General features: G+C 36.4%; 1 protein-coding gene across 1 annotated transcript in view; it reads left to right on the top strand.

Annotated features, from left to right (window-relative positions):
- DNAH6 (dynein axonemal heavy chain 6) overlaps positions 1–27,266 on the top strand; it is a 236,266-nt gene that overhangs the window by 21,475 nt on the left and 187,525 nt on the right. The window contains exons 4-10 of the mRNA XM_069494279.1: positions 5,301–5,568; positions 8,409–8,543; positions 8,633–8,753; positions 9,439–9,568; positions 11,090–11,258; positions 16,661–16,777; positions 21,320–21,520. Coding sequence (XP_069350380.1) covers positions 5,301–5,568; positions 8,409–8,543; positions 8,633–8,753; positions 9,439–9,568; positions 11,090–11,258; positions 16,661–16,777; positions 21,320–21,520 — 1,141 coding nt within the window. The remainder of the gene's footprint in view (positions 1–5,300; positions 5,569–8,408; positions 8,544–8,632; positions 8,754–9,438; positions 9,569–11,089; positions 11,259–16,660; positions 16,778–21,319; positions 21,521–27,266) is intronic.

The raw sequence follows: 27,266 nt of genomic DNA, 5'->3' as shown, positions 1-27,266 counted from the left end.
GAAAACATGTAATATCTAATGTCAGAATGAATCACTATTGCAGAATTGCAATTTTACCACCTTGTGTGGAAATTTTTTATTCTACTTGGACCCTGAAAAGCAAAGAAAATAAATAATACCATTAGTAGATCAACATGTTAGATAACATAGATTACCATAATCCAGGACATTATTAAAGTTTTACTGCAAAGGAAAAAAATGTTTTATTGCATATTGATGAATCTATAGACATTTGTAACTGCTAGATAATAGCACTAGTTAGAATCCCTGAAATGAAATGTTTGGGAGAACTTTGTTTTGAGGGGGGTAAAAAAAAAAAAATCCCTACAAGAGATGAAATATTCAAGGCAAATGAGATATTGTAAAAATACTTTTAAAAATGCTTATTACATCTACAGTTTATTCTTTTTTAATTTCAGTCTGTATCTTTTATTTAAGAACTTTATGGGGGTGCATATGTTTTGGTTACATAATTTGGTTTTGGACAGTTTGAGTCAAAGTTTAAGTGTGCCCTTCAGTCAGTTAATGTGCATTGTCCCCATTAGGTGTGAATTTACCCATCCCATTCTCCCCTCTCCCACCTACTTGATTTCCCTTGAATTTTACTTCTACATGTGCACATAAGTATTAATCGATTAGTTCCAATCTAGTACTGAGTACATGTGGTGTTTGTTTTTCCATTGTGATACTTCACTAAGAAGAATGGCCTCCAGTTCCATCCAGGTTGTTACAAAAGATACTAGATCACCATTTTTCTTATGGCTGAGTAGTGTTCCAGTGTGGTATATGTATACCACAGAGTTTATTCTGATAACCCTGAGATTCAAGTAAAACATTATTTTATTCACAGGGCAACTTCTGTATATAAATGTTTCCCTGCAGTTTTGAATTACAAATTCAATAATATTGTTTAAATGGTGACTATAATAAAATCCAAGACACCACATAACCATATTTCTACATTTTAGCTTTCTATGAAGAAATGAGAGCAGAACACCATGTTGTGTTGTTTCATAACTAAGTGATCCAAAGAAAGAATTTTGTCAAGAATTGGAAAATATTGTGCAAATGATTCAACTTTGCAGATTAAGTGAAGCATAGTTCTTGGTTACACAACTAGGTTACTTAACTGACATTTGAGCACCTGAGTGAACTTAATAAAAAAATACAAGTGCTTCCAGAAAATATATTAATATCTACTGACAAAGATTAAGAATTCAAAAAAAATTCAACTTTGGAAAAGTGATGTTTAAAATGGTTCCCTAATGATTTTTAGTCATTGTTATGGATTTGAACCTAAAGAAAGATTAAGTCAAATAGAGTAATAACATCTGTCTGTGTTTGAGAAAAAGCTTACCATTGTTTCTGAAATAGTTGATATGGAAACATTTGATTGGATTTTAAATCAATTTACATTATTAGAAGAAATTTCAACACTGTATTTACCAAAGAAAGAAAAGAAACAACTGTTACAGAATAGTGTGGTACCTTTGGTGTATAAGTTCAAGAGAATGAGTTATCCACATTCTGGTTAATGGAAAAGGGAGTTTTCATCCAACAGAGACAAAGCAATAAATCATCTTCTGCCACTTGCTGCCTCCTCTTTTATGAAGTTTCTCAGCAGTGGTCTTGATTAGACACGCAGGTAGCTACTTCAGAAAAGTTGCGGTCACAGTTCTGGTTGCTTATGAGCTTGACTTTAATTGGAAATTTTATCAAATTCAATATTGTCTATGCTCCTGATATCTTGTGTTTTATTTTTCTTATCATATAATATAAAGAAATCAAATCAATGTCTTCACAAAGTGACCGCAGTTTATATCAATGTGTCTTATACATTGTTGTCATTTTGTCGGTGTTTTATAACATGTAAAGTTTGGGAGACATTTTTCTAGGATTGTAGAAGAATATTTTTCTGCATAAGAGTCTGACCTTTGGTTGATTCTGCAGCTCTATACCCCTGATAAACTAATAAGAGTTAAAATGTGGCTTGTTTCTAGGCAACATGGCTTATGATAAAAAAAATTACCTTAGTTGGTAAATTACATCTGTATTGGAAAGAACTAAAAATGAGTTATAAGTACTAAATGAGGAGTTGCAGCCTTGGACTTCCCACAGTGCATGGATTCTTTTTCTGGGCATGTCCTTTGTAGGAACCCTGAAATCTGTGCTTATGGAGTTATTGTGAGAGAGGTTGGCTCCTGTAAGTAATAAGGCTTTTAAGACAGAGTGGCTTCCACACACACTCAATGTGCATCTCATCTTGCATCTGAGTTGTCACCTGGTAAGAAGATAGCTCCCAGGTGGCTGCTGTACTGCTGCAAGGTCTCCCACAGAAAAGTAAAATATGGTGCCGCCCTGATGACAAGAAGTGATTCCTGTCCTGTGTCCTTCTGAGTGGACAGATGCCAGATGTAGTCTATGAAAGTCTTGTGAGTTTGAACATTTGGTTGGATCTAAGAAGACCCCTGGTGGGGTGATAGTTAAGTATTTCTTTTCCATGCTGGTATAAAAAGAGCCACTTTTGGTATTGGATAATTCCCTCCCTAGTAGATGATGGGTTTTTTTCATATCAGTGTAACCCCTCACCTTACTATTATTTTAATTATATAAGTCCACATATTGCTCTATTTTTTTAATTTTTTATTTCAGCATATTACATATTCAGTATATTACATATACAAAAGGTATTAATTCATTTTTCTTATGACTGAGTCATAACACATGGTATAGATATACCATATTTTATTAATTCACTCATGAATTGATGAGCATTTGTGTTGAGTCCTCATCTTTGCAATTGTGAATTGTGCTGCAATAAACATTTGACTACAAGTGTCTTTTTGATAAAGTGACTTTTTTCCCTTTGAGTATATACTGAGTAGTGGGATTCCTGGATCAAATGGTAGATCTACTTTTAGTTCTTTGAGGAATTTCTATACTGTTTTCCATAGAGGTTGTACTAGTTTTCAGTCACACCAACAGTGTATAAGTGTTCCTTTCTCTCCCCATCCATGCCAGCATCAGTTGTTTTGGGACTTTTTGATAAAAGCTATTCTTACTGGGGTTAGGTGATATCTTACTGTGGTTTTGATTTGTATTTCCCTGATGATTAGTAACTGAGCATTTTTTCGTAAGTTTATTGGCCATTAGTCTATCTTTTTTTGAAAAGCTTCTGTTCATGTCTTCTGCCAACTTTATAATGGGGATGTTTGATTTTTTTCTTGATAATTTGCTTGAGATCTTTGTAGATTCTGGTTATTAGCCCTTTATCATATATATAGCAGGCAAATATTTTGTCCCATTCTGTAGATTGTCTATTCTCTCTAATAATTGTTTCCTTGGCTGTGCAGAAGCTTTTTAATTTAATCAGGTCTCATTTATTCATTTTTGTTGTTGCTGTGATTGCCTTTGGGGTCTTCATAAATTCTTTGCCTAGACCAATATCTAGAAGGGTTTTGCCAACATTTTCCTCTAGAATTCTTATGTTTTCATGTCTTAGGTTTAAGTCTGTTATCAATCTTGAATTAATTTTTGTGAGTGGTGAGAGGTCTGGATCCTGTTTCAATCTTCTACATGTGGCTATCCAATTTTTCCAGCACCATTTATTGGATAGGAATTCTTTTCCCCAGTGTATAGTATTGTCTGCTTTGTCAAAGATCTGATGGCAATATGTGGATGGTTTTATAATTGGGTTCTGGGTTCTGTTCCACTGGTCTATGTCTCTATTTTTGCACCAGTACTATGCTGTTTTGCTTACTATAGCCTTGTAGTATAGCTTGAAGTTTGGTAAATTGATGCCTCCCAATTTGTTCTTTTTGCCTAAGATTGCTTTGGCTATACAGGGTCTTCTCTGTTTCCACATGAAGTGTAGAATTATTTTTTCTAGATCTGTAAAAAATGATGTTGGTATTTTAATAGGTATTGCATTGAATCTGTAGATAACTTTGGGTTGTATAGACATTTTAACAATGTTGATTCTTCCGATCCACGAGCATGGTATGGTTTTCCACCTGTTTACGTGCTCTGCAATTTCCTTCCTCAGTGTTTCATAGTGCTCCCTGTAGAGGTCTTTTACCTCCTTAGTTAAATATATTCCTAGGTATTTTACTTTCTTTGTTGCTATTGTGAAGGATATTGAGGTTTTGATTTGGTTCTCAGTTTGACTGTTGGTGGCATATAGGAATGCTACTGATTTGTGTACATTGATTTTATAACCTGAGATTTTGCTGAATTTGTTTATCAATTCCAGTAGTCTCACAGCAGAATCTTTGGGGTTTTCTAGATATAAGATCATATTGTCCCCAGCAAAGAGCGATAGTTTGACTCTTCTGCCCTCATTTGGATGCCCTTGATTTCCTTCTCTTCTCTGATTGCTCTGGCTAGGACTTCCAGCACTATGCTTAATAGAAGTGGTAATAGTGGGCAACTTTATCTGGTTCCAGTTCTAACCAGGAATGCTTTCAATTTTTCCCCGTTTAGTATGATGTTGGCTGTGAGTTTAGCGTATATGGCTATACCTATTTTGTTAAGTTTTCTTATCATAAAAGGGTGCTGAATTTTGTCAAATGCTTTTTCTGCATCTATTGAGAGGATCATATGGTCTTTGTTTTTACTTCTATTTATGTCAGCCCTTTCTATTCTCATTGCTTTGTTTCTTTCTCCTACACCTACTCCTGCTTTTACCCCATTCTTGCTTGTGTTCTTTATTGATCAATTTCCTATTACTCATACAGTTGAAGAATGCCCTTGATGACAGTTGAAAGAAAGATATCATGAGCCAATTTCTCAATGATAAATTATTTTGTATGAGATAAATTGAACATAAATTTTAGTTTAATCTGTCTTGATGGTAATCTTATCTTATTCTTGTTTTTTTTTTTTTTTTTACTTAGATCTTTCTCAAAATTCTTTCAATACTGGGTAGTGTAAAATTCTTTTATAATATTAATGCTGAATAGTTTCTAAAGAGCTAATAATAAAAACTTAGTTCCAGCTTTCATATAGGACTATTAAGTTTTAAAAATCTATAATCAGTTTGTTCTATTGTAAAAATCATGTGAGTGAAATTATCAAGCATATTGCAATGGTTGTGAAATCTTTATAATAATCTGAATACTTATTTAACTCTTGTTTTCTTGACTAATTTATTCAATCTGACAGTAATTTGTTAGATTTTTTAATTTTAAATAATATTTGTTTTCCAAAAATGTTCTATTGCTTTAAAAAAAAAATAGTGCAATTGCTCGATTTGATATTGAATACTGTATTCACTATTCCCAATTTTTATTTGTTCTTAGAGTTGTGAGTTATGAGAACCTCAATAAAAATGACTACTATACTATTAGCAAAAAGGCGGTAACACACATTTATAATGATGACATTGAATTTATTGAAATTGATCGATGGGAACAGGAATATCTATATCACAGAGAACTCACTAAGATTCCCATATTTTCACTTTTCCGGAAATGGAAGGCTTTTAACGTATGGAAGAAGAATGTTCGCTCCAAAAAAATCACTGCATGTCGAAAATCTCTACAAAAAAATTTGTTCATTGTTAATCCTGTATGTATTTATTAATCATATTTTTAAATTACTTATAGAAAAAGAAAGTGTAAATGTATTACAGGTGTTGGTATAGACTGTTGCTAAAAAGAATATTTCATCTTTTTTAAAAAATTCACAATTTTCATCCTGTCTTATCATTTAGGAGTCTGACAGTCTAGGGGTATTTCTACATTTTGTCTAGAGTTGCAAAATGCAAAAATATAAGAAGAGAGTTACATAGATCCCCTTCGATTAGAAACAGCCTCAAAGTTTTGGATTTGTGATCCCTTTTGTTGTTGATCCAGAAAGTTATATGTACTTTTGAGCAAAGGCAGCTGGCATCTGAGCAAAGGCACCTCCCCTCATCTTTGAGACACTCTGAACTTTATTGTCCAGAATAATTTGGGGGCTTGTATTCAGTGCCTCCCAGTATATGTGTTCCTCTGCAATGGATTCAGATAGTAGGGAAATTTTTAATATTTACTTGGGATGATGATGGGGTGATTATGAAAAAAGAACTGTTAAAGGTTTTTGTGCCTATTTAAAACCTCTATGTATTAAATTTTAACTTTCATGGGAAGTTATCTACTTGGCCCCTAGGAATGAACTGGAATCATCATTATTGTCATGCTCAGAGTACTGGGTTCTCAGCTGTCTATTTCTATGACAGTGAGGTATCACCCTCTCAGGTGAAGCCTCAAGTTTGCTTTTTTCTGATCATTTCCTTCACTTTACATATGTTAATCCAAAAGACTATTATCAGCACGTCAGTCACACAACAAGGGAATGTTCAAGGACTCTGGCTAACACAAATATTAATGCAAAACAAGTATATAAAATGTATCATCTCAAGTCATCCATTCCATTGAGCATTCTGAGTTGTGAAAAAATATTCCAGTCCTTCTTGACATCGGACTCAAATTTCGTTAAGGACCCATCAGTCATTTGAAGCTATTTTACTACCTTTCATCTTTTACCGTGTCTTGAACAGTAGGCATATCATAAATTTGTTACTAAGTATTTAAATACTTTTTCCTGGGTTTGTCTTTAAAACTACCTCTATCAATCCTCGAAGCATGTTCTCTTATATTACATGCTGAGAGTTATTCTTGCTCTCCACCTTTCTTATCTGTAGTTGTTTTTTTTTTTTTTTTTTTTTTTTTTTGGCTTTTTTAGTATCTTCTCTTGAATTTAGTCCTAGAAAACTAGAAAGTTCTCATCCATTTAAGCTATCACTGACCTAAAAAACAGACCCATTGCAGTGGTTTAAATATATATTAGATGCTATAATTACCCACACACTTACCATTAGTATTATATTTACAATTAGTTACCTAATGTGGCTAATTACTCTACACTAGGTTGAAGGAAGAAACATGGAGTTGTCCTTGAAAATTTTCTTTTTATGATTTTTTTTAAACAACCAACTTTTCTGGCATCTGTGCCTACATTTTCTATAACAATTTTGATATATATTTACATACCATACAATTCACCCATCTAAAGTATACCATTCAATTATTTTTAGTATATTCACAGAACTGTCACCACAGTCAATTTTAGAACATATCTATCACTCCAAAAAGAAATCCCATTACCCATTAGTGATCACTCTCTATTTTTCCCCAACTCCCCTGTCCCTCCCCCAACTATAGGCAACCACTAATTTTCTTTCTGTCTTCATAAATCTGCCTGTTCTTTACATTTTATATAAATGTAGTCATACAATATAGTCATCCTTCAGTATCCATATGGGATTGGTTCCAAGAATCCCAGTGGATACCAATATCTACAGATGCTTCAGTCCCTTATATAAAATGGTGCAGTATTTTGATATAACCTACATGCATCCTCCCATATACTTTAAATCATCCTAAATTATTTATAATACCTAACACAATGTAAACACTATGTAAATAGTTGTTATACTATATTGTTTAGGAAATAATGACAAGAAAAAGTCTGTATATGTTCAGTACAGACACAAACATTGTATACCTAACTACATTTTCAATTTGCTGTTGGTTGAGTTTACAGACCTGGAACCCACAGGTACAGAAGGCCAACTTTATATGGTCCTTTGTGACTGGGTTTTTTAACTTAACACAGTATTTTCAAGGTTTGTCTATGTTGTAGCATAGCATTTCTTTAATTGGCAAATTATATTCTGTTGTATGGATATGCCTATTTTATTTATTGATTCATCTATTGATGAGTATTTGGTTGCTTGCACTTTTAGCTATTATAAATAATGCTATGAACAATCATGTACAAGTTTTTGTCTGGACATATGTTTTCATTTCTTTTGGGCAAATATACCTAGGAGTTGAATTGCTAGATCCTTAATAATTCTACATTTAACCTTTTGAGCAAATGACACAGTTTTCCAAAGCAACTTGTTACCCACTAAAATTTTTAAATTAAATTTGTGTTTGTTCTGTGTCATAGCCTTTTAGATAAATAGATGGTCCCTTGCATTATCATTATGCCCAGACATTTTAAAGTCCTTAAGGTAACACAAATTTTTTTTAGCCATTAGCCAAACCTAATGAAATTTAAGATATTGCCTAGTTTTCTGTTACTTCCCCTCAATTTCATTCCTTAAATAGACATGTATGTGTTTTCAAAATGAAACGAAAGGAATTTGGGCAAATTAAATCTGATAATTCAAAGAATACTTTTAGAAAAAGTTTCAGAAGTGTTCCTGTTTAATGTATGCATTTTGTAGTTGTGGCTAAAGTTAATATACAGAACCATTTACTATCCTTAATAACAATTCTTGCTTTTCAAATATTTTTATACTTTTAAAATGCAGGATTTTTTTCACTAAGTAATGATAAATTCTTATTTTCATTCAGTATTTGCGACCAGCTCTTCTTAAAATAAATGAATTGTGTTATCAATTGAGTTTCATGGGACTATGTTATATTGAAAAATGTCACACCTACACCCTGTACGAATTTAAGGCTGTGCAAGTCGTACGGCTAGCAGAGGTAAGAAATTTTGTCTATAACAATCAAGATTTTTTTTCCTAGTATTGCTACTTCAGTACCACTAATTATACATATTCATCAATGCCTAGGTGATAGAGCGCCTAGAAGAATTTCGAAATGAGGCAAAAGAGGTGGTCAGGAAAGCTTGTCGACTTGCTTTGCGTGCTGCAGGATTTATTCCTGATGACTGTGCAGTTGGACATTATGAGGGTATGCAGAAGAAAGAAACTCGATATATCAGAGTAGTGACTTTCTAAAATATCAGCTCTTTTTTATTTTACTTTTCTCAAGTTTAAATAATGATCCTATTTTTCAATTATTACAAACTTTTGCTTAATATGTTATAAATGTAATGTATTTTGTGGAAAGGGAGAGGGGAAAGTAAATATTTCATTTTTCTCATATTACTCCTACTTGTGTAGTATTTCTAAATTGGATACAGAATCTCAATTCAAAAGCAAAGTTTTATAGTGAACTCAGGGCCTCTCTGCTTAAAGGTATATCCAACCTACTAGGACAGACAGTAGGTTTGTTAAAATTTGTTAAAATTAAGGGACTGGATGGATCTCAGGATTGGCCCCAGCTGGCATGTACTATAAAAGATGACTACAATGCAGATAGAAAGGAGGGCAAAGGTGTTCCTGGGAAAGAAGTAACATAGTATACAGATCAAATCCCATTAATGAGAATGTTAAACTGTCTGCACTCTTGTCCAGTTGAAATCCATTGACGTGAAACTCTTGGATAGCTGAGCTGTTTTCTGGGGTTTGAAATGCTTCATGATCCAAAAGATTTTGTTGTTTTTAAATTTTATTTGTCTTTTCTTTTAATTATATTGAAAGAAATGGAATTTTTACACAAGAATGTTTGTTGTTGTACCTTTTGTTGTTCTTAGATTATTTTAAAATGCCGGATAGTGCAGGTTTCACTGAAGTGCCATTTGAGTTGCCCACTTATGGAGACTCTGACAGAATGACATACACAGAACAGGCCAGCAAAAGGCATCATTGCATGAGGCTGACATGGTAATTGATTATTCTTTCTTTTAAGTAAAATTAGAGCATCCATCCTTCTCAAGTTTCATTAAAAATTAAACCCATGTGATGGACATGTTAATGTGCATAACTGGAATAATAATTTCACTATGTACATCAAAACAGCATGTTGTATGCCTTAAGTATGCACAATAAAAATTGAAAACAAAAAAAAAATAGAATCCGTTCTAGGAAATAAATGATGTCTCATTTCAAAAAGAAAAAACTAAACTCTTCACCACAGGGTTCATGAATAGCGATGAGGAATTTGGGGATATGGTGACCCGAATGCATGCTCCAGAAGCACCCACCCTACCCAGCTGCCACCCAGCAAAGCAGCTGCTGGGACTGGCAAGCTGGTAGAGGCTAGAGTGTGAGTCCAAGGCCAAGATCCTCCTTGATCTCTCCAGCTTTGTTTCCCTCTGGCCCAGCCTGGAGCATGGAGACCTTCAGTAGAGCAAGCTGTGGTAAGGAGAAGTCAGGCACACAGAGATATGTAGACCTCCTCAAGTGGGCCTGGAGTGTCCATCTTTTTGGTCACTAAAGAACTACAGACAGCTGTATAACCACAAAAGTTCCACCCTATCCCTAAGGCAGGTCTTGCAACTGGGAGCCAGAGATGGAAGTTGTCTTCCTAGAACTTCGCCAGGGGACTCACCCTCATTAGCATTAGTTCTGCCACCTGCTTTACCCAACTGGATCTTGACCTTGACAGTTCCAATGTTTAGATTTCCCATCATTCTAAAACCTCATGATTACAAACAACTCTTGCAAACAAAATCACCAAATATTATCTGACAAGTTGTCTGTGGAACTGTAAAGTACTGACGGTTGTTATTTTATGCTCACTAATTTAATCCAACTTTTGCAAGTGTCTATTTAATAAATCTTAACTGTGTACCAGTTTATATATGAAAATGTCCATGTAGCAACAGAAGTCAGTGAAGCAGTCTCTGAGGGCACCACCATCATGGACCTAGAAGTTCTAGAAGCCTTGGAACTCTACTTAAGCAAAATAAAAAGTTATTTTAAATGTCTTGCTGACTCAGTCGCATTTCTAAGCACTCAAGTAAGGAAACGTAAAATTTGCACCTTTGGGTTAGCAATTGCTGTCAAACAACATTTATTCAACAGCAAAGATTTCATACTTTTATCATTAGAATGCAAGTTACAGATGTTTTATGCATTGATTTCTTCTTTAAAGCATGTTTTTAAAAAATCTGGTGGCTCTTTTGGCTAGATGAACCAGGTACATTTTCCTCCATCATGTTACTCATTAAATATCTTACTGAAGAACTAGAACACCTATTTAAGTTGATGCTATATATTTGAATATATTTGTATTTTAAAAGAACAACTCTTCTGGACAATAAATATCTGCTATTATAATTAAATAGAAATTTAAGAAGAAATTATGATATTTTAAAATTTAGACACTTGTTTTAGAGGCACTGTCAAAAATATTTAGTGAATATATAAAACTGAAGCTGCACTTATTTTTTTCTTTTCAAGCTTTATCCGTCTAAATGACTATCTAATTGAGAACACCATGCACGTCTTAACAGTAAATTCTGTTAACTCTCTTTTGAATTATCTCACTGACAAGCTAAAACGAACACCTTCAGCAGATGTCATTCAGAAATGGATTACTGACGAGAAACCTGAAGTCACTGATAAAAAGGTATATCCAGACAAAATTAAGAATATTCATTGGTTAGCATTTTTTGAGGAGTACATACTATGATCTATGAATTATGTTATTTTCTGTGCACTGGAAAAACAGAGAAATGCTTAGAGGATTTCACAATATAATTGGAGCCTACCATATGCATATGAAATGGTGGAAAGAAAATCAGCATATCAATGAGTATCTAATAATAGAGTAAGAATCCACTGTACTGATAAAATGTTGCTGTCTCTCTCATAGGAATTTGCTAAAGGTTATTCATGTGTTCATTGACATATTTCTTAAGTACCAACTAGGTGCCAATCACCACACTGGATGTGAAGTATATAGTGATGAAAAGCGTAGACAGGATCCTTGCCCCCAAGAAACTTACAATTTGGGGGTCATCATGGGCATAAACTAGCAGGGAGAAGCAGGAAAAGTGGTATAAATGAAAGAGATAAGCAATAGTTTAGTGGCGAGAAGAAGTAAATCATGAAAGCAAATCTTTGTGCTCTGAGTGGATGACCTCTCGGGAGGGTGTTGATCTTAGCAACACAGAGTAATTTCGGATATTTGAGATGAAGTAGTACAAAGTTGTACATTCTAGCATAGTGAAGAGAGAACTCATATTATCTCATATCCAGGTTTTTCAGTAAGCTTTGGCCTAGATCCATCTTTGATACTAAAAGATTCTTGCTAGAATTACCTAAAAACATAGCAAAACATGCTTACTGGTTTGATCAAGCCTCCCACCTTTGCATCTCAGCTCCCTTCCACCCAGGAAACCTAACTGTGCAGTACAATAACTGATCCTCTTTGTCTTAGTTTCTCTTTTCTCCAAAAGTTAAAACATAGTCTTATACTCCTTTTCATTGCTTTCTCTCCTTCCCTATTTTCAATTCCTTCTTTTTATAAATACTACAAATTTTAAAAGTAGCATTTATTTTTCTAATTATAAAAATAATATATGCTAAGTGCAGAAAATTCTAAAAACAAAGAAATAAACAAAGAAAAGCATCCTTTGCTGCCCAAATATAACTATTTCCAAGGTAAAAAAAGATATCATACTTTTACTTACTACTTTATCTTGTTTTTCCACTTAGCAATAAGGTAGTCTGAAAAATTTCCCAAGTCAACATGTATTTTTCCATGTGATATTCTCAAATAGAAATGTATTATAATTCTTTTTTATAGCTATTTTTTTATTTCAGCATATTACAGGGGTACAAATATTGAGGTTACATATATTGCCTTTGCACCCCCCAAGTCAGAGCTTCAAGCATGTCCATCCCCCAGATGGTGCCCACCACACCCATTAGGTGTGAGTATATCCATCCCCCCCTCCTTCTCCCTCCCACCTGCCTGACACCAGATGAATGTTACTACTATATTTGCACATAAGTGTTGATCAGTTAATACCAATTTGATGGTGAGTATGTGTGGTGCTTGTTTGTCCATTCTTATGATATTTCATTTAGTAGAATGGGCTCCAGCTCTAACCAGGATAATACAAGAGGTGCTAGATCACCATTGTTTTTTGTGACTGAGTAGAACTCCATGGTGCACATATACCACATTTTCTTAATCCACTCATGTATTGATGGGCACTTGGGTTGTTTCCACATCTTTGCAATTGTGAATTGTGCTGCTATAAACATTCTAATGCAGATGTCTTTTTTATAGAATGTCTTTTGTTCTTTTGGGTAGATGCCCAGTAATGGGATTGCTGAATCAAATGGTAGTTCTACTTGTAACTCTTTGAGGTATTTCCATATTATTTTCCACAGAGGTTGTACTAGTTTGCAGCCCCACCAACAGTGTAGGAGTGTTCCTCTCTCTCCGTGTCCACACCAACATTTGTTGTTTTGGAACTTTTTGATAAAGGCCATTCTCACTGGAGATAAGTGATATCTCCTTGTGGTTTTGATTTGCATTTCCCTGATGATTAAATATGTTGAGCATTTTTTCATATGTTTGTTGACCATCAGTCTATCTTCTTTTGAAAAGTTTCTGTTCATGTCCTTTCCCCCCTTTTGTTAGGATTGTTTGATATTTTCTTGCTGATTTTCCTGAGTTCTATATAGATTCTAGTTATCAGCCCTTTATCAGAAATATAGCATGCAAATATTTTTCTTTAATATTTCAATTTTCTTAGTGAATTTTTCTTCCAAGTCCTGGATTTTTCTTGTGGTTTCTTTGTGTTGGGTATCCATTTTCTCTTGCATATCATTGAGTTTTCTTACAATCCATGTTTGAAATTCTTCTGTCATTTTAGTGTTCTGAATTTGGTTGATATACATTGCTGGAGAGCTGGTGTTCCCCTTTGGGGGTGTGCTCTCAGTTTGATTCTTCATACTTCCAGAGTTCTTTTGCTGATTCCTTCCCATCTGGAGCAGCTGTTACTTCTTACCTGTAGATTTTTGTTTAGATAATGACGCAATGACACACTACTTTAGTCTTGGAGCCAGTAGGTGGTGTTTGTGGGTGAGATTCTACCACACCCTGTATGGTGAGTCAGTAAATGTAGTAAAAAGGCATGCAAATTGACCTCCTTGTCAGTAGGTGGCACTTGCTGGAACTAGCAAGCTGCAGTGTTGTTTTGGGTCCTGTAACCAGCTCTTGTTCCTCTGGAGAAGCACTCTAGTGCCTCAGTTGGTGGATGGGGCCCTGGGACTTCCAGGTGTGTCCTTATTCTCCACCTCAGAGGGGGCAGGTGGGAGAGTGAGGCTGGGCAGAGCTGGGTTAGGTGAGCCTGCCCTCAAGTTCCACAAATGCTATTAGCAGGGGTCAAAGGTCTGTTTTCTGCTTCTGGGCAAAGCTGTCAGGCACGGGCTGAAATGACCCCACTCAACCAAAAAGTCTGCATGTGGAGGTGGGGCTGTCTTAGACCCACAGTCTGGCAGTCTGGAGCAGACCTTGCTCCTTTCCACCCTCCCCTATTCCATATTTTTTCCTGGGCCTCTGCCAGTAGGCAGGACCTCAAGCCAGTGGATCTCCCCTGACTGTGATGAGAGCCAGGAGGTTCCCTGCCCAGGATCACTGCCTGAGCTGGAAGCACAGCCCTCCCATGGGAGGAAGGTTGCTCCTCAAGCACGCTGCAGCTAGGACCCACTCTGATCTGACCCCCAAGGCACACACACCTCAGTAAACTAGTTCACAAATATCCCTTCTGTGCCCCCGGGCAATGCGATCAAGACCTGAGTGTATGGGATATGTCCTGCAGGCCTGTGCCCTGGGCCCCGGAGATCAATCCCTGACCCTGCCAGGGAGAAGAGTGCTGGTCTCAAGTCACCCACAGGTGCCCAAGCTGGATCAATGTCTCTGTGCCTCAGGATATACCCTGCTCTGCTGGAGTCACCAGGCAAGCAACACCTGGGAGGGCTGGGGGTAGGGAGCTCACAGTCCAAGTACCCCTCAATCTGCTACAGGGCCCCAAAAGGAAAGGTCCCATTCCCTGCAGATGCCTCCAAGTGGTGGCTACATTGCCTCTCTCAGCAGCCACGGATAGGGGAGGGGAAGGGGAGAATGAAGCAATATGGCACCTACCAATGGGCTCAGGTCTGTGGGGCAGGAGGTGCCCTGAGGGAGCGGGGAGCCTGTTGCCCTGTCCATAAGAGGCTCACAGCTCACTGGTGGCAGCTGTCTCTGGGCCAGTGTTGGCAGGTCTCTCCAGCAGCTCAGGAGCCCACCAGCAGTCCAATATGCAAGAGAGAGGAAATTTAACTGCTCTACCTACCCTTGTCACTGGTCTCCAAGCCTCTCAGGGTTTAGACCCTCCTGATGCTTTCTCCTTCCAGTTGTGTTCTGCAACTTCTTCCCGTGGAGTCTCTAGTAGTTTCAGGCAACCTTTCTTCTGACCCTCATCCAATCCATGTTTGTCTGCCTGTTTGTTTTTTTCACTTTCATCTAAAATCTATCTTTCTTGCAGAGACACTCTGGCTTGTGGTTTTTCTCATCCACCATCTTGCCAGTTGTCAGAAATGTATTATAATTCTTGTAAATAATTTCTTTTATTAATCACATACTCACTATTCCAAATAATGCTGCAAAGGACTTCCTTGTCTATACATTTTTCACACATTTCTGATTTTTCCTCTTAGCAGAAATTCCTAGATGTAGAATTGTTGGATCAAAAATATGCATGCTTTTTAAGGCTTTTTATACATGCTGATCCATAACTTTCTAGAAAGTTTTGCTAATTTACAACCTTCCTAGCCATGTTTGAGAATGAGCATTTACCCACATGCACACTAGATATTATCATTCATTTTAATCTTTGTCAGTCTGTTGGATGCAAAGTGGTATATCACTGCTTTTAAACGTTATACTTGACCAGGCATGGTGGCTCACGCCTGTAATCCTAGCACTCTGGGAGACTGAGGCGGGTGGATCTCTTGAGGTCAGGAGTTTGAGACCAGCCTGAGCAAGAGCGAGACCCCCATCTCTACTAAAAATAGAAAGAAATTAGCTGGTCAACTAAAAATATATATAGAAAAAATTGCCTGGGCATAGTGGCACATGCCCATAGTCCCAGCTACTCGGGAGGCTGAGGCAGTAGGATCGCTTAAGCCGAGGAGTTTGAGGTTGCTGTGAGCTAGGCTGATGCCACGGCACTCACTCTAGCCTGGGCAACAAAGCGAGACTCTGTCTCAAAAAAAAAAAAAAAAGTTATACTTTTGTAATTGCTACCCTAGTGCAGGGATAAGAGCATAGGTCCAGCAATCAGAAAGACCTGGGTTTGAATGCTGGTCTGCTGCTTACTAGCCAATATGTTGTGGATGAAATATTTTACCTTCTCCAGATCCCATTTTCTCACAGCAGTAATAATGGTACCTGTTTCATATGGTTGATATGGGAATTACATGAATAGCACTGTGCCTGGCACACAGTAAACACTCAATCAGTGCTGTTACTAATAAACCATTTTAAGGAAGAGAAGAAGGAGGAGGTTGATTGATCATTGGTATTTTCCTTTTAAGAATTATCAGATTATGCCCTTTTCCCATTTTTCTATTTGAGTACATGTCTATTTGAATATATTTCCATTTAAGTATTAATATCTTATAGTACTTCTATTAAGCATATCAACTATATTTTCATTCAACTATTATCAATTTTCTATCTGCTACATATTATACATTACTGATATGTTTTCCCAATTTATTATTTACTTTTCCATTTTGTCAATAGTGTTTTTATAAAAAGAGAAGTTTTACATAACTATGTAGTCTTCAATATTTGCCTTTTTTTCTGTGATATTACTATTTTGAAAGACTTTCTGCACGCCAAGTTTATAAATTCAGCTAATTGTATAAACTAAAGTTTACATGTCTCTTGTTTTATTTTTGTTTTTTTTTTAATTTTATACCTTTGGAACTTGTGTCTTTATAACACTGCAAATGTGCTCATTTCAGGGGGCCCCTGTGGTGGAAAAGCAAGAAGAAGATGAGTCCTTCATCCCCATGTTCCTCACAGAACTGATCTTGACAGTACAGTCGCTACTCTTTGAACCTTCTTTGGAAGACTTCCTGGTGTGTGTTTTTTCATATAAAATCCACATATAAGCACCTTTTTGAAAAATTAAGCAGCTGTTTTACTATGAATTGGATGGCGGGATTGCAGATGGCATATCTCCGAACTGATCATAACAAAGAATGCATTGTTCTCTCACAGCATTACATCTACATCAAACTATCTGATAGGTTATTTAACTTAAGGCAGATCAGGGACCTTGTAAGGTACACAAGCAAGAAAATATACTCTATACAAAATTTGGAATTGACTATATACATCCCTCTAAGTAGAGTCTAAGAAATCTCTCTGTCCTAAATACCATTTTTGAAATCTTTTTAAAAGTACGCTACATCTGAGAGACTTTCATTGTTTTAGTTATCTATTGTTGTGTAGCAAATTACCACAAATTTAACAGTTTAAAACAATAGCCATTTATTATCTCACAGTTTCTGTAGGTCCAGGGCCTGGAGCTCACTGCTCAGCTCATCCTCTGTTTCAGGGCCTCTCCAGGCTGCCGTTCAGGCGTCTGCTGGGCCTGAGATCTTATCAGAAGCTTGAGTAGGAAAGCATCCACTTCTGAATTCCCTCAGGTTTTTGGAAGAATTCAGCTCTATGCAGCTATAGGACTGAGGTTCCCGTTTTCTTGAGGGATGTCAGCCAGGGACCACCCTTAGGTCCTAGAAACCATGTGGTCCCCTTTATAGACAGTTTCCAATATGGCCACTTACCTTCAAGGCCATATAGAGAATTTCTCTCAGAAAGGGCCCAATTCCTCTTTTAAGGGCTTTCAGTCACGTCTATCCAAGATAATCACCTTTTTGATCAACTCAAAATCAATTGATTTGAGACCTTAATTATATCTGTAAAATTCCTCCACCTTTGCCATATAATGTAACCTAATCATGGGAATGACATCCCATCATATTCACAGTTCTCACCGGTACTCAAGAAGAGAGGATTGTACAGAGTTTGTACACAGAGGGCAGGAATCTTAGGGATTATTTTAGAATTCTGCCTACTACGTTTGCATAGTAAGCCAGTTGGAGTCTGTATTTTCTGTTGTTAGCTGGTATACTATGGTGCAACAGCACTAGTAATGAGGATCTTTAGATTTTAGTCTTGGCTTCACAATTAATAAGCTATTTGACCTTGGGAAAACCACTTACCTCTCTGGGTTTCAGTTTCTGCATTTGTAAAATGAGTTCCAGTGTTGCTTCCTGTTCCATGCAGCAGTCTATGCTTCTGTAATTTATGAGATAGGCTTTTCTGAGACATTTACAATGTCAGGCAGACTGCTAAGGTCCCTGTGGTTGAAAGCCCACTCAAAAGCTCCCACAGAGAGAGGCACTGGGCTCTTATATCCCAGCCTGCCACAAGACTCATGTCCTTCACATGGGACAATGTGCCCATATGAAGGTGCCCCTGTGCTACAGATGACACAAAGAGACTCTCTCCTGCAAGCAGCTAGCTGTTCTGTACCCCCAAGTGATGGGCCTCAAAAAACTCTATACCCTTCCCATTTCCTATTGTAGGACCCTGCTCCCCACATGGGTATTTTTAACTCCTGTACATGAAAAATACATGGCCAAGCTCTGAGCATAATCAGCATGTTTGTGTGTTAATACCAATATAAGATTTTACTTCATATAACCCAAAATTAGCCAATAAATGTTAAATAGGACTATAATTCTTAAATTTTCTATTTTTCTCTTATTGTTTTGGTCATTAGCCTTAATCATCCCCATCCAGTTGTTTCACACATACACATATAGAGCTAAGTCTAAAGGAAAATTGTATATCTAAGTCATGACATCTTACATTGTTCTTGCTTATATTACCTATGGATTCCTAATACTTGATTCAATACATACTTTTCAGTTTTTACCTTTCCTATTCTGTTTGGTGGGCTTCCTGTTGCATTTGATTCTGTTTATTGCTTTCGCCTCTTGAGGTAGACTCTTCCCTCCGTTGATTTCTCTTGGTTATACTCCTGTACCAACATTTTTTCCTTCTCTGTCCTCTTTCCAAGAGCCTTTTTTTGTCTGACCCTTGACTGTTGCTATCCTAAAAGGCTCCCTTCCTCTGCTTCTCAACCTCTGTGCTCTTCTTGGGTGCTCTTTTCTGTGCCCATTGCTCTGACTACCACTTCTAGAATGCCAACATAGATATATATTGAGATCCAGTACTTTTCTGCTAAACTCCAACTAATGGCCATCAGGAAATCTCCATCTCAATGTCACAAAATTAACTGCAATTCACCAAAATGACTTGATCTTATCAACTTTTTCTAAAACTTACTCTTCCCTCCCTATCTCCCCCTCAATGAAAGGCACTATCCAGATGCCCAAGCCAGCAATGTGGGAGTTCTCCTAGATCCTCCCCTACCTCCTCAAGACCAGGTTACCAGACCAGGTGTGCTGACCCTTGGTCGCACCCCCTCCACCTCTCTTCTCCATAGAGACCTCATCATTCTTACCTGGCCTGCCATAAAAGTCTGTTCTCATCTGCCTGCCTCCCTTCCCTCTGAGGCATTTTCCGCATTACTGACAGCAAGATTATTCTCACAGGCAAAGCTGATCATGTCACTTTTTTGCTTAAAATTTCTCCATCACCTATAGTAGCATTTTTTTTTTTTTTTTTTTTTTTTGAGACAGAGTCTCACTTTTGTTGCCCAGGCTAGAGTGAGTGCCGTGGCGTCAGCCTAGCTCACAGCAACCTCAAACTCCTGGGCTCAAGCGATCCTCCTGCCTTAGCCTCCCGAGTAGCTGGGACTACAGGCATGCGCCACTATGCCCGGCTAATTTTTCTATATATATATTTTTAGTTGTCCATATAATTTTTTTCTATTTTTAGTAGAGACAGGGTCTCGCTCTTGCTCAGGCTGGTCTCGAACTCCTGACCTTGAGCGATCCACCCGCCTCGGCCTCCCAGAGTGCTAGGATTACAGGCGTGAGCCACCGCGCCCGGCCTATAGTAGCATTTTTCGGAGTAAGCTCAGTGAGATGCTGATTGGCGTTTTAAGAGTGAAGGGGTTGCAATACACATTTACATATTAACAACTATGAAAAATCCTGGTGAGCAGGTCCTGAGAAGAATCCTGTTTAACTTTGTTCAACCCAAGGTTTCTTCCCAAACTTACCTGGGAAGTTGGGACCCTGTATCCTCTGGGTAGTCCCCAGTCACAGTCTGGGGAGCACCGGTCTATGGGCCAACATTGGCATCATGCATAAGACCTTTCATGAAGGGACCATGCGCGTCGTCCTGTTTCTCCACACTGGCACCATGCTCAGTGCCTATACAACTCACAGCACCCAAACCTACCACCCCTTCCTCAGGCCCCCATACACAATGACTTGGCAAGGATTGTACTCCTGTCTTGTACATTTGGCAAGCCCCTATTCATCTTTTAAGACTCTTTCAAGAGGTACCTTTTCTTTTTTTTTATCTCTATATATTTAGGGGGTACAAGTACAGTTTTGTTATATGGATACATGGTATAGCAGTGAAGTTTGAGCTTTTGGAGTACCTATATCTCGAATAGTGTACACTGTACCCAGTAGGTAATTTCTCATCCCTCACCCTCCTCCCACCCTCCACCTTTGGAGTCTCCAATGTCTATTATACCACTCTACATGGCCATGTGTTCAAGAGGTACCTTTTCTTTACCTTATCTCCTCTAATTAGATTTTGCTTTTGTTATAAACTATAAACTAATTAATTTGCATTGAAGAGAATTTGAAAAACACAGAAAAAGGATCATTAAAAGCATTCATAATCCTATGTGCCAGAAATAGAAATAACCTCTGTTAACATTTTTATATGCTTCCTTCCAGTCTTGTTTTAGTACATACTGATATACTGACATACCTAGCTTACCATGAGATTATAAACATAGATATAGATACAGATACATGCTTAAATTGGGGTGATATCATACACCAATTTTATGTCCTACTTGCTCTTTTTTTTAACTTAACATTATATCATAATCTTTTCTCCATGTTGTTAAACAATTTTCAGAGATACCATTTTGAAAGAATACATGATTTTCCATTTCATAAATGCATCATAACTTATATAACTGTACTCCTATTTTTGAACACTTAAGTATTGCTCTAATTAGTTATGAGCAATGCTGCCGTGAGTGTCCTTGCATGTAAATCTCTGTTTAGTTTATATATGTAATTTCTTCTCCTAGGTTAGATTTCTAGCATAGAAATTACTGCTCAAAGAACATAAACGATTAACCCTCCCCTTAAACTTTCCTACAGGCTTACTTCGGCCTTTCTTTCCTTATGACCTATTAGTGTTTTGTTCACACTTCAGCTATAGAACTCAGCACAATGTGTTGCAATTTTTTGCTTATCTGGCTTTCTCTCAGTTTGAAAATATGTGTCCTGAAGGCAAGGCTGTGTCTTCTGATTTATCATTTACTCAGAATCAGCACAACACCTGGCCTGGTTGAATGGGTTTTTACTTATTTTAACACTCAAAAAATTCAAAAGTACTCATAATCATATGTGTGTTTACATTTATGTTTATGTCTTTCTCTCTAACAGGATGGTATTTCAGGTGCAATTAATCATTGTCAAAACACCGTGCTATCAATTCCTAATCTCGTGCCTGATTCATATTTTGATGCTTTCACCAGTCCTTACATTAACAACAAACTTGAGGAAAAAACCTGTGGAACTGGGCCGAGCTTATCAGCAGTATTTGAAGATGATAAGAATTTTCACACAATTATCTGTCAAATAAAGGTATAGTTACTTTGCCTAACCTATTTTATAATGTTCCCAATTTTTAAGAAATTGAGTAACAGATTCTCTTTCTTTCTTATCTTTAAATGTTCTGCTTGCGAAAATTGGAATACACCTAATCTCTAAATGGTAAAATTTGAAAATAATCTTTGTCCTTTAGAAATTATCATATGAAGCATGAAATAATTTTTTAATATTTAAAAACAAAAGCACATTTATAGAGGAAATTGATGTGAGAAGAGAAAGAACAACATTACTCCTTGGCTTGTTTCTTCTCTAGATTTCTGGGTAACCTAGCCTCCTACGTGGAAAACAAGAGTGTGGCTTGTCCCCTCCAAATCTCATGTTGAAATTCCATCTCGAGTATTTGAGATAGGGCCGAGTGAGAGGAGTTTGGGGCATGGGGACAGATTTCTCGTGAATGTCTGGCGCTCTCCCCACAATAATGAGTGAGTTCATGCTTTGTTTGTTCATGTGGGAGCTGGTTGTTTAAAAGAGTGTGGCGCCACCTCCTCCCTCTCTTTATCCTTCTCTCACCATGTGACACACCTGCTCCCCCTTTGCCTTCTGCATTGATTGGAAGCTCCCTGAACCCCTTCCCAAAAGTAGATGCCGGCACCATGTTTCTTGTATAGTCTGCAGAACTGCAAGCCAAATAAGCCTCTTTTCTTTATAAATTACCCAGCCTCTGGTATTTCTTTTATAGCAACACAAAATGAACGAACAGTGGCCCTTAACTTACTGCAATTGCCTTTTCTCCTTGGCACCCAAGTGCTACTATAATTTTCAAACTCAAAATTTGCCTATTTGTCAGTCATCAATATCCATATACATAGAGCCCTATGTAACTTAAAATTAGCATATCATCTAATTTTGTTCATTTTATGAAGGTATTGTTACAGCTATCACAATATGATTTTAAAAAACAAATGTAGTGTATTCCATCTAATACTGTTTCCATTCCTGCTTATAGTGAGTTATTCTCAACTTTATTATTTTGAATTATCGATTCAAATTATAAGCTCCTACCATGTTTCTTCGTCTCTCTTTCAAAATTTTAACTTTACAAATTATTTTAACTCTATGTAGGTTCTAATTCCAAAATTCTTTTCTAGATGTTTTGTTCTTTTGCATTAATACTTGTACTAACGAGGGACTTACACAACCTCATTTCATTCACTAACTACCAATATTATGTGACCTAATAACAAATACTAAAATAGTTTCTACTTCATCAACTTCACTGCTTAGTCAATTATTTTTCTTTAAAATGGTGGCTGTAACATTTGTAATTAAAAATTATATTTTCAATTTGTGGGAGTCAAGGGCAGTTGTCTAAATTTGAATCATCCCACATATTTTCCAAAAATAATGAGGACCTATAAGAAAAAGAAATAAAACTAAACAAAATTTAGTTACTTGCCCTTAGCAAGTAACTAGAAGACAGAGAGCACCCAAATGTCAAATTACCTTTGAGTAGACTAGTAAACACAAAAACCAATGAGCTTTCTTTTTTAGGCTCCTGCCACAAGCCTTTGCAGACAGTGAGGCCAGTCCTTTGAAAAACTACAAAAGTGAGAAGCAAGGAGCTATCAGCAGGCTTGAGGTTAATCTAAAATCAGAGCCAGAAAGAAGTCCACCCTACATTCAAAAATAATTTTTAAAAAGGCCCAGTAGATCAGAGCACTGACTATCGGAAAGGACTTAAAAGTTCAAGCTATTCAAGATGGCATCAGTTCTGGGGAGAAAATAAGTTTGAAAAAGAACAATAGGCATTATTTTAACATTGGGGTAGTACAGAGAAAGTGAAGCAACTAGTGAAAATGTAAGATCTCCAAGACAAAAAAAGAACCAAAAAAGTGGAGTACACCAAACTCTTTCCCCACCACTATAAAATAAAATAAAATAGACTGCCCTTGAACTATAAATTTTGTAAATCACTCCAAATCCATGAGCTGAAGAAATTAAAATAGATTATATACATGCAAATCTACTACAAGGAGAAAACAGAAAATGAGAATTAAGACAGCTGAGGAATATCCTCCCCTCCACTCCCAATCATGAAGCAAAAGCAACACTAAAAACTGAAGTAAATATTCTCAAAGAAGCATCTGAATGTATGGAAACCACATTGAGTGAAAATTTCAAAAATTAAAATAGAAGTGGAAAAAAAGGCAAAAATCTTCTCACAAATGAAAACTAAATTACATGATACCTAATGGAGAATAAACTCAAATGAAAGTTTAACATACGTGTAGAAGAATGACAGGAAAAAATGAGTATTAAAGAAAGACCAGAAAACAACCAAGAAAAAGAAAATGTTATGTAAATATGACTCAAAATCTAGATGCAATAATAGAACGAATAGATCAATTTGATTACATAAAAATTAAAAAACTCTTGCAAGGCAAAAAAAATTTTTTAAGTAAAAATACAATTACAAACTGGGAGAATCTATTTGCATCATAATATCACAGCTGAGGGTTAATATTCCTAATAAATGAAGAAACTTTACAATGGGGAAGAGGAAAGAGACCAAAACTAGGCAGAAAAATTGTCAAAACATATGTCAGGAAATTCACTAAAAAATAGCATCTAAACATATGAAAATATATTCTACCTCACTCATAAAACAAATGCAAATTAAAACAAAACTGAGGTATCATTTCTCCACTATCAGATTAGTAAAATGCCAACACATTCTGTTGGCTGGCCTATGGGGAAACAAACTCTCTCACATTTTGCTTGTGGTAATGCAAACAATAAAACAGAATTTTGCAGCATATAACAAAACTATTACATTATTAAATATGAAATGTTCAATTTCCTTAAGTAGTAAGTTTGACAGTTGATATCTCTGACTTATCACTTTGACACTTTTTGTTTTATTTTTATTGTGAAGGTACCTCTGCGATCTTTCAAACGCATGTTTTGGCTTGTGATTATGTTTCAATTTTTTTAGAGCAATTTTTGTGAAAACATGGATAAATCAAAAATTCATGTTATTTTTGAATATGTGTTCCATCGTGGAACCAGTGCAGCACAGACAGCTAGAAATATCAATCAAGTGTTTGGGAAAGATGTGGCTCATGAATGCATAGTACATCAATGATTTGAGAAGTTCTGTTCTGGTGATTTTCATCTTGAAATTGAGCCATGTGAGTGACCTGAGACCAAGGTGGCTAACAATGAGCTGAAAGCTGTACTGGATCCATCTCAACCTACGAGCGAATTAGTAGCAAGGTTTGATGTTACTATTCCAACAATATTGGATGATTTGAAACAAATGGACAAGGTAAAGAAGCTGGATAGATGAGTACCACATGAATTAAATGAGAGTCAGAATAGAAATCGTCTCTAGGCTTGCCTTACTTTTCTGTCAAGACATAAAAGCAAACCATTTCTACACCGTATTGTTACATGTGATGAAAAATGGATTCTTTTTGATAATCACAAGTGCTTGGCACAATGGTTGGATAAAAGATGAAGTGCCAAAACACAGTCCAAAACCAAATAGTCATCAAAAAAAAGCTAATGGTGTCTGTTTGGTGGTCCGGCACTGGTACCCACTACAGCTTCATGAAACCTGGCCAATCAATTACAGAGGACGTCTACTGCAACCAATTGGACCACATGATAAGGATGCTTGTGATTAAGCAGCTGAGATTGGTCAATAGAGCAAGACAATGCTCAACCACATGTCACACAAACAACACTGCTCAAACTACAGAAGCTGGACTTGGAAACTCTGTCATCCACTGTATTCACCAGAACTTGCACTGAGTGCCACTTCTTCCAGGCTTTGGACCACTTCTTGCAAGGGAAAATAATCAATTCTCCACAAGCTGTGGAAAACGCCTTTCACAATTTCATTGCCACTCGCTCTCCAAGCTTCTTCACTGCTGGCATACACAAACTACATTAAGATGGCAAAACTGTGTCTATAGTTTAGCTGCATACTTTGATTAATTGTCCTGCTTCTTGTTTGAGTTATAATAAACTAAACTTTTGATTCAAAATCGGACATTTCAGATTTAATGACCTAATGTATGTGTATTTCCCTTTTGATCCAGCAATACCACCTTTAAAGATGTACTCTGAAAATATGTTTTCAACAATACAAAAGTACATATGCATTAGGTTATTTATTGCAGCAGCGTTGTTTATAATTGCAAAATATTAGAAACTGCCAAAACACCCATACATAAAAGAATGATGAAAAAAATCTATGGTACATCAACACAGCAGAATACTATGCAATTGAACAAATGAATGAAAAAGATAGCTATTAATTAATATAGGGTGATTTCCAGGATATATTATTACTTGAAAAAGGAAAAGTACAAAAGAATATCCATAGTATACTACTCTTTATGTCAGAAGCAAGGGCTAAGGGGATATAAACCAGAAACTAAGGAAATTGATTACCTAGAGGAGATAAAGGAAATGGTGTAGAAAAGATGAGGCTATGGAGTAGAAAATATGGAAGAAATAACGACTTTCTGAGTATACCTTTAAATATAGTTCTAAAAAAAAAACAGACATGGAAGAAAAACCCCTAAAATAAAATAAAAACAAAAGCAAATGAACCTGAATATATTTCAAATGTGTAACATAACCACACTGAAGGGAAGGGGGGAAAAAGTATAAACCAAGTAACTTTTGAACACAGCATTTTACCCATGTATCCTTAGGCCAGAGACCACTGTAACAAATATTAAACCACAGTTAGTAGGTTTGTTTTTCACAGTGGTATTAGTGTGCTAGCAATTCTGAAACTGCTTTCTGTGTATTTTAGGGTTGAGCAAATAAGCCAATATATTGTGAATAATGAAATGAGGTTACTTATCCTCAGAAAGGGAGTTACAGATTCATAAAAGGGAAGGCTAGAATGAACCCTATGGTGTTGTATTGGAATTTGAATTATGAACTCATGGCTTTCAATTGATCTATAGAATGAAAGAGAAATATGTAGGGTTTTGTGTATGTATGTAGGGAATGCGTGTGTGTGTGTGTGTGCGCGCGCGCGCGTGCACATGTGTAATTGTGTTTATATTTCCTAGACCTGTCTGCTGAGATGGCCTAGAAGCAATGACATCCTAATAGCAATGACCACATCTAGTATCCACATGTTGGTTTCTACATATCATACCAAATTAAAAGGAACTCTCTTTGGTCTCTCTAGAGAAATGTTTTATTCAAGCGAGGGGCAGGGAAAGTACAAGATGAGCCCAGAGTATATTGTTGGACCAAAAAATAAGAATTTTCCCAAAGAATAATGGAGACAAGTAGAAAAGACAAAAATCCAGCTTGAAGTGTCTCACTGGGACAATTTGATAATTAAAATAAATAATGATTATAACAATACCATAATACCTTGAATAAAATGAGAATATATGAGTCCATATTGTGAATTAATAATTAACTAATTAATTGAATGAGTGAGAAGGGAAAGTATTTCCTTCAGTAGAATGCCAACCAATACATTTAGAAGAAAAATGTAATTAGAAAAATCAGCACAGTAGCCATCACAGAAATAGGTTGCTCCAATGTATACTACATTTTAGTATACATTTGAGTATGCAAATGTACGATGAAAAACAGGATATTTTACATAGCCTTAAATCATTTGTCCAAAATATATTTAATGAATTCAAAGGGGGAAAATAGTAAGTTTACAGTGATAAGCCTGGTAGACACTACCTTAACCAACATGTTAACGTTACCAACAATAGGACAAATTGAC

This window comes from Eulemur rufifrons, chromosome 19 (genome assembly GCF_041146395.1).
Source record: "Eulemur rufifrons isolate Redbay chromosome 19, OSU_ERuf_1, whole genome shotgun sequence".
Classification (NCBI taxonomy): Eukaryota; Metazoa; Chordata; class Mammalia; order Primates; family Lemuridae; genus Eulemur; species Eulemur rufifrons.
Note: the sequence above shows the minus strand (reverse complement) of the source record. Positions and strands in the feature narration are given on the sequence as shown.